This window comes from Melozone crissalis, unplaced genomic scaffold, assembly GCF_028551555.1.
Source record: "Melozone crissalis strain CALT ecotype California unplaced genomic scaffold, PUWL_Pcris_2 ptg000701l_1, whole genome shotgun sequence".
NCBI classification, from domain to species: domain Eukaryota; kingdom Metazoa; phylum Chordata; class Aves; order Passeriformes; family Passerellidae; genus Melozone; species Melozone crissalis.
Window position 1 is genome coordinate 35,865 of NW_026536360.1, and position 14,270 is coordinate 50,134.

General features: G+C 57.0%; 1 protein-coding gene across 1 annotated transcript; it reads left to right on the forward strand.

Annotated features, from left to right (window-relative positions):
- CHMP2A (charged multivesicular body protein 2A) lies at window positions 1-12,414 on the forward strand. The gene is given in 6 exon segments (XM_054295397.1): window positions 1-174; window positions 4,145-4,324; window positions 8,006-8,136; window positions 9,560-9,621; window positions 12,286-12,368; window positions 12,370-12,414. Coding segments are annotated over 6 exon segments (669 nt in total). The 5' UTR covers window positions 1-6.
- The last annotated feature ends 1,856 nt before the right edge of the window (window positions 12,415-14,270 follow it).

Here is a 14,270-nt window from a genome sequence, read left to right on the forward strand (position 1 = left end):
TGTCCCATGGAGCTGCTGTTCGGGCGCAGGCGCTCCCCGGAGGAGCTGCTCCGGCAGAACCAGCGCGCCCTGGCCCGCGCCGTGCGGGAGCTGGAGCGGGAGCGGCAGAAGCTCGAGGCGCAGGAGAAGAAAATCATCATGGACATCAAGAAAATGGCCAAGCAGGGCCAGATGGTCAGGGGGACACTGGGGACACTGGGGACACTGGGGACACTGGGGACACTGGGGGGACACTGGGGACACTGGGGACACTGGGGACACTGGGGGGACACTGGGGACACTGGGGGGACACTGGGGGGACACTGGGGACATCGGGGATGTTGGGGACATTGGGGACATTGGGGACAGAGGGGACAGCGGGGCCAGATGTTCGGAGGGGACATTGGGGACAGTGGGGACATTGGGGACGTTTGGGATATTGGGGACGCTGGGGACATTGGGGACAATGGGGCCAGATGGTCAGAGGGGACACTGGGGACAGTGGGGACAGAGGGGGAACATTGGGGACATTTAGGGGGCATTGGGGACATTTGGGATATTGCGGACAATGGGGACATTGGGGCAGCATTGGGGACATTGGGGACAGATGGTCAGGGGGGACACTGGGGACATTGGGGACATTGGAGACATTGGGGGGACATTGGGGGGACATTGGGGACATTGGGGACATTGGGGACATTGGGGGGACATTGGGGACATTTGGGGACATTGGGAACACTGAGAACATTGGGGACAGCAGGGACAGATGGCCTGTGGGGACATTGGGGACACTGAGGTGATAATGGGGACATAGGGACATTGAGGACAGAAGGGACAGATGGTCAGAGGGGACATTTGGGGACATTTGGGGACATTGAGGGGACAGCAGGGACTGGTGGTCAGAGGGGACTTGGGGACACTGGGGACATTGGGGACATGACAGGGCCAGATGGTCAGAGGGGACACTGGGGACAGTGGGGGGACACTGGGGACATCGGGTGACAGGGGACACTGGGGATGTTTGGGGACACTGGGAGGACATTGCTGGGACATTGGGGACATTGGGGACACTGGGGGGACACGGGGGACACTGGGGACATTGTGGGGACAGTGGGGGACACTGGGGACAGATGGTCAGTGAGGACATTGGGGGACAGCAGGGACAGATGATCAGAGGGGACATGGGGACATTGGGGGACACTGGGGGGACATTCAGAGGGACATTGGGGACATTGGGGGGACATGGCAGGGACAGATGGTCAAAGGGGCGTTTGGGGACATTGGGGACATTGAGGTTATGGCAGGGACAGAGGGGACAGAGAGGGGACACTGGGGGACACTGGGACAGATGGTCACTGGGGACACTGGGGACACTGGGGACAGAGGGGACACAGAGGGGACAGCAGGGTCAGAGGGGAGATGGGTGGGAGGGGATTGGGGACAAGGGACACAGAGGGGTCTTGGGGACATGGAGGGACCAGGGGATGTCCCCTTGATGTCCCCTTGATGTCCCCTCACTGTCCCTGCACGTCCCTGGCGATGTCCCCACTGTCCCTGACGCTGTCCCTTGTCCCCATGTCTCTGGCACTGTCCCTGACCCTGTCCCTGTGTCCCCTGTCCCCTGTGTCCCTGTCCCTGTGTCCCCTGTCCCTGACCCTGTCCCCTGTGTCCCCTGTGTCCCTGTCCCTGTGTCCCCTGTCCCTGACCCTGTCCCCTGTGTCCCCTGTGTCCCTGTCCCTGTGTCCCTAACCCGGTCCCTGCCATTCCTGCTGTCCCCAGGTCCCTGTCCCTGTCCCTGTCCCTGTCCCTGTCCCTGATGCTGTCCCCGTGTCTCTGACACTGTCCCTGTCCCTGCTGCCCCCTCTGTCCCTTGTCCCTGTCCCCTGTGTCCCCAGGACGCTGTCCTTGTCCCTAACCCTGATCCCTTGTGTCCCCTGTGTCTTCAGGACGTTGTCCCCATGTCCCTAATGCTGTCCCTGTCTCCCTGTCCCTGTCCCCAACTGTGTCCCTGTGTCCCCAGGACACTCCCCATGTCCCTGTCCCCTGTGTCCCCTGTGTTGCTGTCCCTGTCCCTAATGCTGTCTCCTCTGTCCCTCTCCATGTCCCTGACCCTGTCCCCTGTGTCCCCAGGACGCTGTCCCCTGTTGTCCCCTGTTGTCCCCATGTCCCTGACAGTGTCCCCATGTCCCCAGGACGTTGTCCCCATGTCCCTGTCCCTAACCCTGACGACTGTCCCCTGCTGTGCCCGTGTCCCCAGCCCTGCTGTCCCCTGTGTCCCTGGCCCTGTCCCTGCTGTCCCCAGGACGCTGTCCCCGTGTCCCTAACCCGGTCACCTGTGTCCCCTGTGTCCCCAGGACGCTGTCCCCGTGTCCCTAACCCGGTCACTTGTGTCCCCTGTGTCCCCAGGACACTGTTCCGGTCCCTGACCTTGTTCCTGACACTGTCCCCATGTTTGTCACCCTGTCCCCTGCGTCCTCTTGTGTCCCCAGCGTGCTGTCCCTGTGTCCCTGTCCCTGTCCCTAACGCTGTCCCCATGTGTCCCTAACGATGTCCCCTGTGTCCCTGTCCCCATGTCCCCAGGACGCGGTGCGGGTGCTGGCCCAGGCCCTGGTGTGCACGCGGTGCCACGAGCGCCAGTTCATCGCTGTGTCCCTGTGTCCCTGTCCCTGTGTCCCTGTGTCCCCATGTCCCTCTGTCCCTGTGTCCCTGTCCCTGTGTCCCTGTGTCCCTGTGTCCCTGTGTCCCTGTCCCTGTGTCCCTGTGTCCCTGTCCCTGTGTCCCTGTCCCTGTGTCCCTGTGTCCCTGTGTCCCTGTGTCCCCGTGTCCCTGTGTCCCTGTGTCCCTGTGTCCCTGTGTCCCCATGTCCCTCTGTCCCTGTGTCCCTGTCCCTGTGTCCCTGTCCCTGTGTCCCTGTGTCCCCGTGTCCCTGTCCCTGTGTCCCTGTCCCTGTCCCTGTGTCCCTGTGTCCCCGTGTCCCTGTGTCCCTGTCCCTGTGTCCCTGTGTCCCTGTGTCCCTGTCCCTGTGTCCCTGTCCCTGTCCCTGTGTCCCTGTCCCTGTGTCCCTGTGTCCCTGTCCCTGTCCCTGTGTCCCTGTCCCTGTGTCCCTGTGTCCCCGTGTCCCTGTGTCCCTGTGTCCCTGTGTCCCTGTCCCTGTCCCTGTGTCCCTGTCCCTGTGTCCCTGTGTCCCTGTCCCTGTGTCCCTGTCCCTGTGTCCCTGTGTCCCTGTGTCCCTGTCCCTGTGTCCCTGTGTCCCTGTCCCTGTGTCCCTGTCCCTGTCCCTGTGTCCCTGTCCCTGTGTCCCTGTGTCCCCGTGTCCCTGTGTCCCTGTCCCTGTGTCCCTGTCCCTGTGTCCCTGTGTCCCTGTGTCCCTGTCCCTGTGTCCCTGTCCCTGTCCCTGTGTCCCTGTCCCTGTGTCCCTGTGTCCCCGTGTCCCTGTGTCCCTGTCCCTGTGTCCCTGTCCCTGTGTCCCTGTGTCCCTGTCCCTGTGTCCCTGTGTCCCTGTGTCCCTGTGTCCCTGTCCCTGTGTCCCTGTCCCTGTGTCCCTGTGTCCCTGTGTCCCTGTCCCTGTGTCCCTGTGTCCCTGTGTCCCCGTGTCCCCGTGTCCCCGTGTCCCTGTGTCCCTGTGTCCCTGTCCCTGTGTCCCTGTGTCCCTGTCCCTGTGTCCCTGTCCCTGTCCCTGTCCCTGTGTCCCTGTGTCCCCGTGTCCCTGTGTCCCTGTGTCCCTGTGTCCCTTTCCCTGTGTCCCTGTCCCTGTGTCCCTGTGTCCCTGTCCCTGTGTCCCTGTCCCTGTGTCCCTGTGTCCCTGTGTCCCTGTATCCCCTGTGTCCCTGTCCCTGTCCCTGTGTCCCTGTGTCCCTGTGTCCCTGTGTCCCTGTCCCTGTGTCCCTGTGTCCCCGTGTCCCTGTGTCCCTGTCCCTGTGTCCCTGTGTCCCTGTCCCTGTGTCCCTGTGTCCCTGTGTCCCTGCGTCCCTGTGTCCCTGTCCCTGTGTCCCTGTCCCTGTGTCCCTGTGTCCCTGTGTCCCTGTCCCTGTCCCTGTGTCCCTGTCCCTGTGTCCCTGTGTCCCTGTGTCCCTGCGTCCCTGTGTCCCTGTCCCTGTGTCCCTGTCCCTGTGTCCCTGTGTCCCCATGTCCCTAACCATGTCCCCTGATGTCCCCGTGTCCCCAGGACGCGGTGCGGGTGCTGGCCAAGGACCTGGTGCGCACGCGGCGCTACGAGCGCAAGTTCATCGCCATGCGGGCCAACGTGCAGGGGGTGGCGCTGCGGGTGCAGACGCTGCGGTCACACAGCGCCATGGCCACCGCCATGAGGGGGGTGACACGGGCCATGGCCACCATGAACCGACAGGTCAGTGTCACTGTGTCACTGTGTGTGTGTGTCACTGTGTGTGTCACTGTGTGTCACTGTGTGTCACTGTGTCACTGTGTGTGTCACTGTGTGTGTGTCACTGCGGTCACACAGCGCCATGGCCACCGCCATGAGGGGGGTGACACGGGCCATGGCCACCATGAACCGACAGGTCAGTGTCACTGTGTCACTGTGTGTGTGTGTCACTGTGTGTGTCACTGTGTGTCACTGTGTGTCACTGTGTCACTGTGTGTGTCACTGTGTGTGTGTCACTGCGGTCACACAGCGCCATGGCCACCGCCATGAGGGGGGTGACACGGGCCATGGCCACCATGAACCGACAGGTCAGTGTCACTGTGTCACCTGTGTGTCACTGTGTGTCACTGTGTCACTGTGTGTGTGTATCACTGTGTGTGTCACTGTGTGTGTCACTGTGTGTGTGTCACTGCGGTCACACAGCGCCATGGCCACCGCCATGAGGGGGGTGACACGGGCCATGGCCACCATGAACCGACAGGTCAGTGTCACTGTGTCACTGTGTGTGTGTGTCACTGTGTCACTGTGTGTCACTGTGTGTCACTGTGTGTGTCACTGTGTGTGTCACTGTGTGTGTGTCACTGCGGTCACACAGCGCCATGGCCACCGCCATGAGGGGGGTGACACGGGCCATGGCCACCATGAACCGACAGGTCAGTGTCACTGTGTCACTGTGTGTCACTGTGTGTCACTGTGTCACTGTGTGTGTCACTGTGTGTGTCACTGTGTGTGTCACTGCGGTCACACAGCGCCATGGCCACCGCCATGAGGGGGGTGACACGGGCCATGGCCACCATGAACCGACAGGTCAGTGTCACTGTGTCACTGTGTGTGTGTGTCACTGTGTCACTGTGTGTCACTGTGTGTGTGTGTCACTGTGTGTGTGTCACTGTGTGTGTGTCACTGCGGTCACACAGCGCCATGGCCACCGCCATGAGGGGGGTGACACGGGCCATGGCCACCATGAACCGACAGGTCAGTGTCACTGTGTCACCTGTGTGTCACTGTGTGTGTGTGTCACTGTGTGTGTGTCACTGTGTGTGTGTCACTGTGTGTCACTGTGTGTCACTGTGTCACTGTGTGTGTCACTGTGTCACTGTGTGTGTGTCACTGCGGTCACACAGCGCCATGGCCACCGCCATGAGGGGGGTGACACGGGCCATGGCCACCATGAACCGACAGGTCAGTGTCACTGTGTCACCTGTGTGTCACTGTGTGTCACTGTGTCACTGTGTGTGTGTGTCACTGTGTGTGTCACTGTGTGTGTCACTGTGTGTGTGTCACTGCGGTCACACAGCGCCATGGCCACCGCCATGAGGGGGGTGACACGGGCCATGGCCACCATGAACCGACAGGTCAGTGTCACTGTGTCACTGTGTGTGTGTGTCACTGTGTCACTGTGTGTCACTGTGTGTCACTGTGTGTGTCACTGTGTGTGTCACTGTGTGTGTGTCACTGCGGTCACACAGCGCCATGGCCACCGCCATGAGGGGGGTGACACGGGCCATGGCCACCATGAACCGACAGGTCAGTGTCACTGTGTCACTGTGTGTCACTGTGTGTCACTGTGTCACTGTGTGTGTCACTGTGTGTGTCACTGTGTGTGTCACTGCGGTCACACAGCGCCATGGCCACCGCCATGAGGGGGGTGACACGGGCCATGGCCACCATGAACCGACAGGTCAGTGTCACTGTGTCACTGTGTGTGTGTGTCACTGTGTCACTGTGTGTCACTGTGTGTGTGTGTCACTGTGTGTGTGTCACTGTGTGTGTGTCACTGCGGTCACACAGCGCCATGGCCACCGCCATGAGGGGGGTGACACGGGCCATGGCCACCATGAACCGACAGGTCAGTGTCACTGTGTCACCTGTGTGTGTGTGTCACTGTGTCACTGTGTGTCACTGTGTGTCACTGTGTGTGTCACTGTGTGTGTCACTGTGTGTGTGTCACTGCGGTCACACAGCGCCATGGCCACCGCCATGAGGGGGGTGACACGGGCCATGGCCACCATGAACCGACAGGTCAGTGTCACTGTGTCACTGTGTGTCACTGTGTGTCACTGTGTCACTGTGTGTGTCACTGTGTGTGTCACTGTGTGTGTCACTGCGGTCACACAGCGCCATGGCCACCGCCATGAGGGGGGTGACACGGGCCATGGCCACCATGAACCGACAGGTCAGTGTCACTGTGTCACTGTGTGTGTGTGTCACTGTGTCACTGTGTGTCACTGTGTGTGTGTGTCACTGTGTGTGTGTCACTGTGTGTGTGTCACTGCGGTCACACAGCGCCATGGCCACCGCCATGAGGGGGGTGACACGGGCCATGGCCACCATGAACCGACAGGTCAGTGTCACTGTGTCACCTGTGTGTCACTGTGTGTGTGTGTCACTGTGTGTGTGTCACTGTGTGTGTGTCACTGTGTGTCACTGTGTGTCACTGTGTCACTGTGTGTGTCACTGTGTCACTGTGTGTGTGTCACTGCGGTCACACAGCGCCATGGCCACCGCCATGAGGGGGGTGACACGGGCCATGGCCACCATGAACCGACAGGTGAGACACCTGGGGACATCCCTGTGTCACTGTGTGTGTCACTGTGTGTGTGTCACTGTGTGTGTGTCACTGTGTGTGTCACTGTGTGTCCCTGTGTCACTGTGTGTGTCACTGTGTCACTGTGTGTGTGTCCCTGTGTGTCACTGTGTGTGTCACTGTGTCACCTGTGTGTCACCTGTGTGTCACCTGTGTGTCACTGTGTCACCTGTATCACCTGTGTCACCACGGTCACCCAGGCCACGGTGTCACCCTGTCACAGGTGGTGGCACTGTGGTCACCAGGCTGTCCCCATCGCCACGCTGCTGTCCCTGCGGTCACCCTGATGTCCCCTCTGTGTCCCCAATGTCCCCAATGTCCCCACACCCCAATGTCCCCAATGTCCCTGATACCCCCAATGTCCCAAATCCCCCGATGTCCCCAATGTCCCCATTGTCCCTGATGTCCCCAATGTCCCCAATCCTCCCAATCCCCCCCAATGTCCCCAATGTCCCTGATGTCCAAATGTGTCCCCGTTGTCCCCAATGTCCCCAATGTCCCCAATCCCCCCAAAGTCCCCAATGTCCCCAATGTCCCCAGTGTCCCCAATGTCCCCAATGTCCCCACTGCCCCCAGTGTCCCCAGTGTCCCCAGTGTCCCCACTGTCCCCAATATCCCAAATCCCCCAGTGTCCCCAATGTCCCCAGTGTCCCCAATGTCCCCAGTGTCCCCAGTGTCCCCACTGTCCCCACTGTCCCCATGTCCCCAGTGTCCCCAGTGTCCCCACTGCCCCCAATGTCCCCAATGTCCCCAATGTCCCCAATCCCCTCAATGTCCCCAATGTCCCCAGTGTCCCCAATGTCCCCAATGTCCCCACTGTCCCCAGTGTCCCCAGTGTCCCCAGTGTCCCAATGTCCCCAATGTCCCCAATGTCCCCAATGTCCCCAGTGTCCCCAATGTCCCCATGTCCCCACTGTCCCCAATGTCCCCAATGTCCCCAATGTCCCCAATGTCCCCAGTGTCCCCAATGTCCCCAGTGTCCCCACTGTCCCCACTGTCCCCAGTGTCCCCACTGTCCCCAGTGTCCCCAGTGTCCCCACTGTCCCCACTGTCCCCAGCTGAAGCTGCCGCAGATCCAGCGCATCCTGCAGGAGTTCCAGAAGCAGTCGGAGCTCATGGACATGAAGGAGGAGCTGATGAACGACGCCATCGACGACGCCCTCGGGGACGAGGACGACGAGGACGAGAGGTGGGGACACCTGGGGGGACATGGGGACGTGGGGACACATGGGGACACCTGGGGGGACATGGGGACATGGGGACACATGGGGACACCTGGGGGGACATGGGGACATGGGGACATGGGGACACCTGGGGGGACATGGGGACGTGGGGACACACCTGGGCACACACCTGGGGGGACATGGGGACATGGGGACACATGGGGACACCTGGGGGGACATGGGGACATGGTGACACACCTGGGCACACACCTGGGGGGACATGGGGACATCTGGGGGGACATGGGGACACATGGGGACAGCTGGGGGCACCTGGGGACACCTGGGGGACACAGGGGAGACATTGGGGACGGCTGGGGACACCTGGTGGGGAGCCAGGAGACACCTGGGGACACTGAGGGGACACGGGCATGGAGAGGGTCCCAGTCCGTCCCAGTCCGTCCCAGTTTCCCATCCCAGTCCATCCCAGTCCATCCCAGTCCATCCCAGTCCATCCCAGTATATCCCAGTATCCCCACTCTCTCCCAGTGACGCCGTGGTGTCCCAGGTCCCAGTGTCCCAGTCTGTCCCAGTCTACCCCAGTTTCCCATCCCAGTGCATCCCAGTATATCCCAGTCCACCCCAGTCCCTCCCAGTCCCTCCCAGTCCATCCCAGTATATCCCAGTATATCCCAGTTTATCCCAGTTTGTTTCCCTCCCCAGTGACGCCGTGGTGTCACAGGTCCCAGTTTCCCATCCCAGTCCATCCCAGTCCATCCCAGTCCATCCCAGTATATCCCAGTATATCCCAGTATACCCCAGTATACCCCAGTCCCTCCCAGTCCCTCCCAGTCCATCCCAGTACCTCCCAGTCCCTCCCAGTTTATCCCAGTTTGTTTCCCTCCCCAGTGACGCCGTGGTGTCCCAGTGTCCCAGTTTCCCATCCCAGTATATCCCAGTATACCCCAGTATATCCCAGTCCACCCCAGTCCCTCCCAGTCCCTCCCAGTCCATCCCAGTATATCCCAGTCCATCCCAGTATCCCCAGTTTGTTTCCCTCCCCAGTGATGCCGTGGTGTCCCAGGCCCCAGTTTCCCATCCCAGTCCATCCCAGTCCATCCCAGTATATCCCAGTTTATCCCAGTTTGTTTCCCTCCCCAGTGACGCCGTGGTGTCGCAGGTCCCAGTTTCCCATCCCAGTCCATCCCAGTCCATCCCAGTTTATCCCAGTTTGTTTCCCTCCCCAGTGACGCCGTGGTGTCGCAGGTCCCAGTTTCCCATCCCAGTTTCCCATCCCAGTCCATCCCAGTCCATCCCAGTTTATCCCAGTTTGTTTCCCTCCCCAGTGACGCCGTGGTGTCCCAGGTCCCAGTTTCCCATCCCAGTCCATCCCAGTCCATCCCAGTCCATCCCAGTCCATCCCAGTATATCCCAGTTTGTTTCCCTCCCCAGTGACGCCGTGGTGTCGCAGGTTCTGGACGAGCTGGGGCTGAACCTGACCGAGGAGCTGGCCAGTGAGTGCGGGGGGGCGGGGGATTTTGGGGGGATTTTGGGGGGATTTTGGGGGGATTTTGGGGGGATTTTGGGGGGATTTGGGGAGTTCAGAGGATTTTGGGGGATTTTGGGGAGGATTTGGGGGAAAATCTGGGGGGATTTCAGGGGATTTTGGGAGGATTTGAGGGGAATTTGGGGGATTTTGGGGAAAATCTGGGGGGATTTGAGGGGAATTTGGGGGGATTTTGGGGAAAATCTGGGGAATTTTGGGGATTGCAGAAGATTTTGGGGGATTTGGGGTAAAATCTGAGGGGATTTCAGGGGATTTGGGGGGGATTTGGGGAGAATCTGGGGGGATTTCAGGGGATTTTGGGGGGATTTAGGGTAAAATCTGAGGGGATTTCGGGGGATTTTTGGGGGGATTTGGGGTAAAATCTGAGGGGATTTCGGGGGATTTTGGGGGGTTTTGGGATCTCAGAAGATTTTGGGGGATTTTGGGGATTTTGGGGGGATTTGGGGTAAAATCTGAGGGGATTTGGGAAGGGTCTGGGCAGATTTTGGGGGGCTTTTGGAGGATTTTTTTGGGGAGATTTTGGGGAGATTTGAGGGAAATCTGGGGGAATTTTTTGGGGATTTGGGGGAAATCTGGGGGTTTTGTGGAGTTCAGAAGATTTTGGGGGATTTTGGGTAAAATCTGAGGGGATTTCAGGGGATTTTGGGAGGATTTGGGGTAAAATCTGAGGGGATTTGGGAAAGGTCTGGGAGGGTTTTGGGGGATTCTGGGGGGAATTTTGGGGATTTTGGGGGGAGATTTGGGAGGATTTGGGGGGAGTCTGGGCAGATTTTTGGGGGCTTTTGGAGGATTTTTGGGTGATTTTGGGGAGATTTTGGGCAGATTTGAGGGAAATCTGGGGGAATTTTTTTGGGGATTTGGGGGAAATCTGGGGGGTTTGGGGGATTTCAGAAGGTTTTGGGGGATTTGGGGGATTTTGGGGGGATTTTGGTAAAAATCTGGGGGGATTTCAGGGTTTCTTTTGGGAGGATTTGAGGGGAATTTGGGGGATTTTGGGGGAAATCTGGGGGGATTTGGGTGGATTTTTGGGGGTTTTGGGGGATTTTTGCAGGATTTTTTGGGAAATCTGGGGGGTGGGTTTGGCAGGTTTTGAGAGAATTTGGGGGAAAACTGGGGGGATTTGGGGGATTTTGGGGAGGATTTGGGGAATTTTGGGGGGATTTGGGGAAAATTTGGGGGGATTTGGGGAAGGTCTGGGAGGGGTTTGGGGGGATTCTGGGGGCGGTTTGGGGGTTTTGAGGGGTTTGGGGGGATTTGGGGGAAATCTGGGGGATTTTGGGGAGGATTTGGGGGGATTTTGGGGGAATCTGGGGGGGATTTCAGGGAATTTTGGGATAATCTGGGTGGGATTTGGGATAATCTGGGAAGGATTTTGGGATAAACTGGGTGAAATTTGGGATTAATTTTAGTGAGATTTTGGGTTACTGGGATTTGGGATCATCTGGGTGGGATTTTGGGATTTTGGGATAATCTGGTGAGATTTTGGGTTAATTTTAGTGGGATTTTGGGTTAATGGGATTTGGGGACAATCTGGGTGGGATTTGGGGTTAATGGGATTTTTGGGGTTAATCTGGGCGGGATTTTGGGGGGATTTGGGATAACCTGGGTCGGATTGTTTTGGGATTCGGGATGATCTGGGCTGGATTTTGGGGTGCTCTTTGTGAGATTTGGGGTCAGCGTGGGAGGGATTTTGGGGTTGATGGGATTTGGGATAGCCTGGGTGGATTTGGGGGTTCTCTGAGGAATTTTTGGGGTAATCTGGGTGGGACTTTGGGATTTGGGATAATCTTGGTGGGGTTTTGGGTTGATTTTGGCGTTATAGTTTTGGGATTTGGGATAATCTGGTTTGGATTCTTTGGGTTTATTCTGGGTGGGATTTTGTGGGATTTGGGATAATCTGGGCAGGATTTTGGGGGATTTGGGATAGATCTGGGCAGGATTTTGGGGATTTGGAGTTAATCTGGGCAGGATTTTGGGGGATTTGGGATAATCTGGGCAGGATTTTGGGGGATTGGGATAATCTGGGCAGGATTTGGGGATTTGGAGTTAATCTGGGCAGGATTTTGGGTTAATCTGGGTGGGATTATTTGGGGATTTGGGACAATCAGGGAGGGATTTTGGGTTACTCTGGGTGGGATTTGGGATTAATGGGATTTTTGGCTTTATTCTGGGTGGGATTTTGGGGGATTTGGGTTCATCTCGTTGGGATCCTTGGGATCTCTGTGCCATCCCTGACCGTCTGTCCGTCTGTCTGTCCCTCTGTCCCTCTGTCCCTCTGTCCGTCTGTCCCTCTGTCTGTCTGTCTGTCTGTCCCTCTGTCCCTCTGTCCCTCTGTCCATCCATCCCTCTGTCCGTCCATCCCTCTGTCCGTCCATCCCTCTGTCCATCCATCCCTCTGTCCATCCCCTCTGTCCATCCCTCCGTCCATCCCTCTGTCCGTCCATCCCTCTGTCCGTCCCTCTGTCCATCCCTCTGTCCGTCCATCCCTCTGTCCATCCCTCTGTCCATCCCTCTGTCCATCCCTCTGTCCCTCCCTCTGTCCATCCATCCCTCTGTCCATCCCTCCCTCCGTCCATCCCTCCCTCCTGTCCGTCCGTCCGTCCGTCCGCAGCGCTGCCGGCGCCGGGCGGTTCCCTGGCGGCGGGGGAGGGGCGCGGGGGGGCCGAGGCGGCCGCGGCCGCTTTGGCCGACGCCCGACGCCGACCTGGAGGAGCGGCTGAAGAACCTGCGCAGGGACTGAGGCCGGGAGCCGGCCGGGATTTGGGATCTTCTTCGGGATCTTCGCCATCTTCGCGATCTTCGGCACTTTCTGGGACTTTCTGGGATTTTTGGGGGATTTTTCCCCACTTTTTTCCGATTTTTCTGGGATTTTTCCCGATTTTTTTCCCACTTTTTTCCGATTTTTCTGGGATTTTTCCCGATTTTTTTCATCCGTTTTTTTTTTTTCCAATTTTTCCCATTTTTTTTTCCCGATTTTTTTGGGGATTTTTCCCGATTTTTTTCTGATTTTTTGGGGGATTTTTTCCCCATCTTTTTCTGATTTTTGGCGATCCCAGATAGGACACATTTTGCCCCTTTATTCCAATTTCTCTGCCCCACTCCTGGAAACCCCCAAAACTCTGACCTCATTTATTTGGGATTTTCGGGACTTTCTGGGATTTTCTGGGATTTTTTCTGATTTTTTCCCGATTTTTTTGCGATTTTTGGCCATCCCAGATGGGGAATTTTGCCCCTTTCCAATTTCTTCATTCCACTCTTGGGAGCCCCCAAATTCTGACCCCTTTATTTGGGAATTTTGGGGATTTTTCCCCCAATTTTAGGATTTTTTGGGAATTCTTTAGGGTTTTTTTCTGATTTTTTGGCGATTTTTTGGCCATCCCATAGGGGGGATTTTGTCCCTTTATTCCAAATTCTCTGCCCCACTCCTGGGTACCCCCTAAAGTCTGACCCCATTTATTTGGGATTTTCCCCTTTTTGGGATTTTTTGGGATTTTTCCCGATTTTTTCTGATTTTTTTTTTTTGGAATTTTTTCCGATTTTTTGGCGATTTTTGGCCATCCCAGATGGGGAATTTTGCCCCTTTCCCATTTCTTCGTTCCACTCTTGGGAGCCCCAAAGTCTGACCCCCTTTATTTGGGATTTTCCCCCCATTTTGGGATTTTTTGGGGAATTTTTTGGGAATTTTTGGGGAAACTTTTGGGAATTTTTGGGATTTCTTTTCTGATTTTTTGGGCGATTTTTGGCCATCCCAGAGTGGGGCTTTTGCCCCTTTATTCCAATTTTTGGGGAAATTTTCTGCTCTCTGCCCCACTCCTAAAACCCCCAAATTCTGACCCCTTTTATTTGGGATTTTTTTGGGATTTCCCCCCAATTTTAGGGTTTTTTTGGATTTTTTGGGGGGATTTTTTCCCGATTTTTTGTCTGATTTTTGGCCATCCCATAGGGGGGATTTTGTCCCTTTTTTCCAAATTCTCTGCCCCACTCCTGGAACCCCCAGAACTCTGACCCCCTTTATTTGGGATTTTTCCCCCCCGGTTTTGGGGTAAATTTCCCATTTTTGGGGTTTTTCCCCCATTTTGGGGGTTTCTCTCCCACTTTTGGGATTTTTTTCCCTATTTTTGGGGTCTTTCCCTCCCTATTTTCAGGTCTCTATACTCCAATTTTTGGGGTTTTCCCCCCTGTGTTTTGGGGTTAATTTCCCATTTTTGGGGTCTATTCTGGGTCCTCTCTCCCATTTTTTGGGGTTTCTCTCCCACTTTTGGGATTTTTCCCCCCCATTTTTGGGGTCAATTCTCCATTTTTGGGGTCTTTCCCCTCTATTTTCGGTCTCTCTCCCCATTTTTTGGGGTCTCTCTCCCCATTTTTGGGTTTTCCCCCCCCGGTTTTGGGGTCAATTTCCCATTTTTGGGTTTTTTCCCCCATTTTTGGGGTCTGTTCTGTGTCTCTCTCCCATTTTTGGGGTCCCTCCCCCCTGTTTAGGGTCTCTCTCCCATTTTTGGGGTTTCCCCCCTGGTTTTGGGGTAAATTTCTCATTTTTGGGGTTTTCCCCTCCCATTTTTAGGGTTTCTCTCCCACTTTTGGGAGTTTTCCCCATTT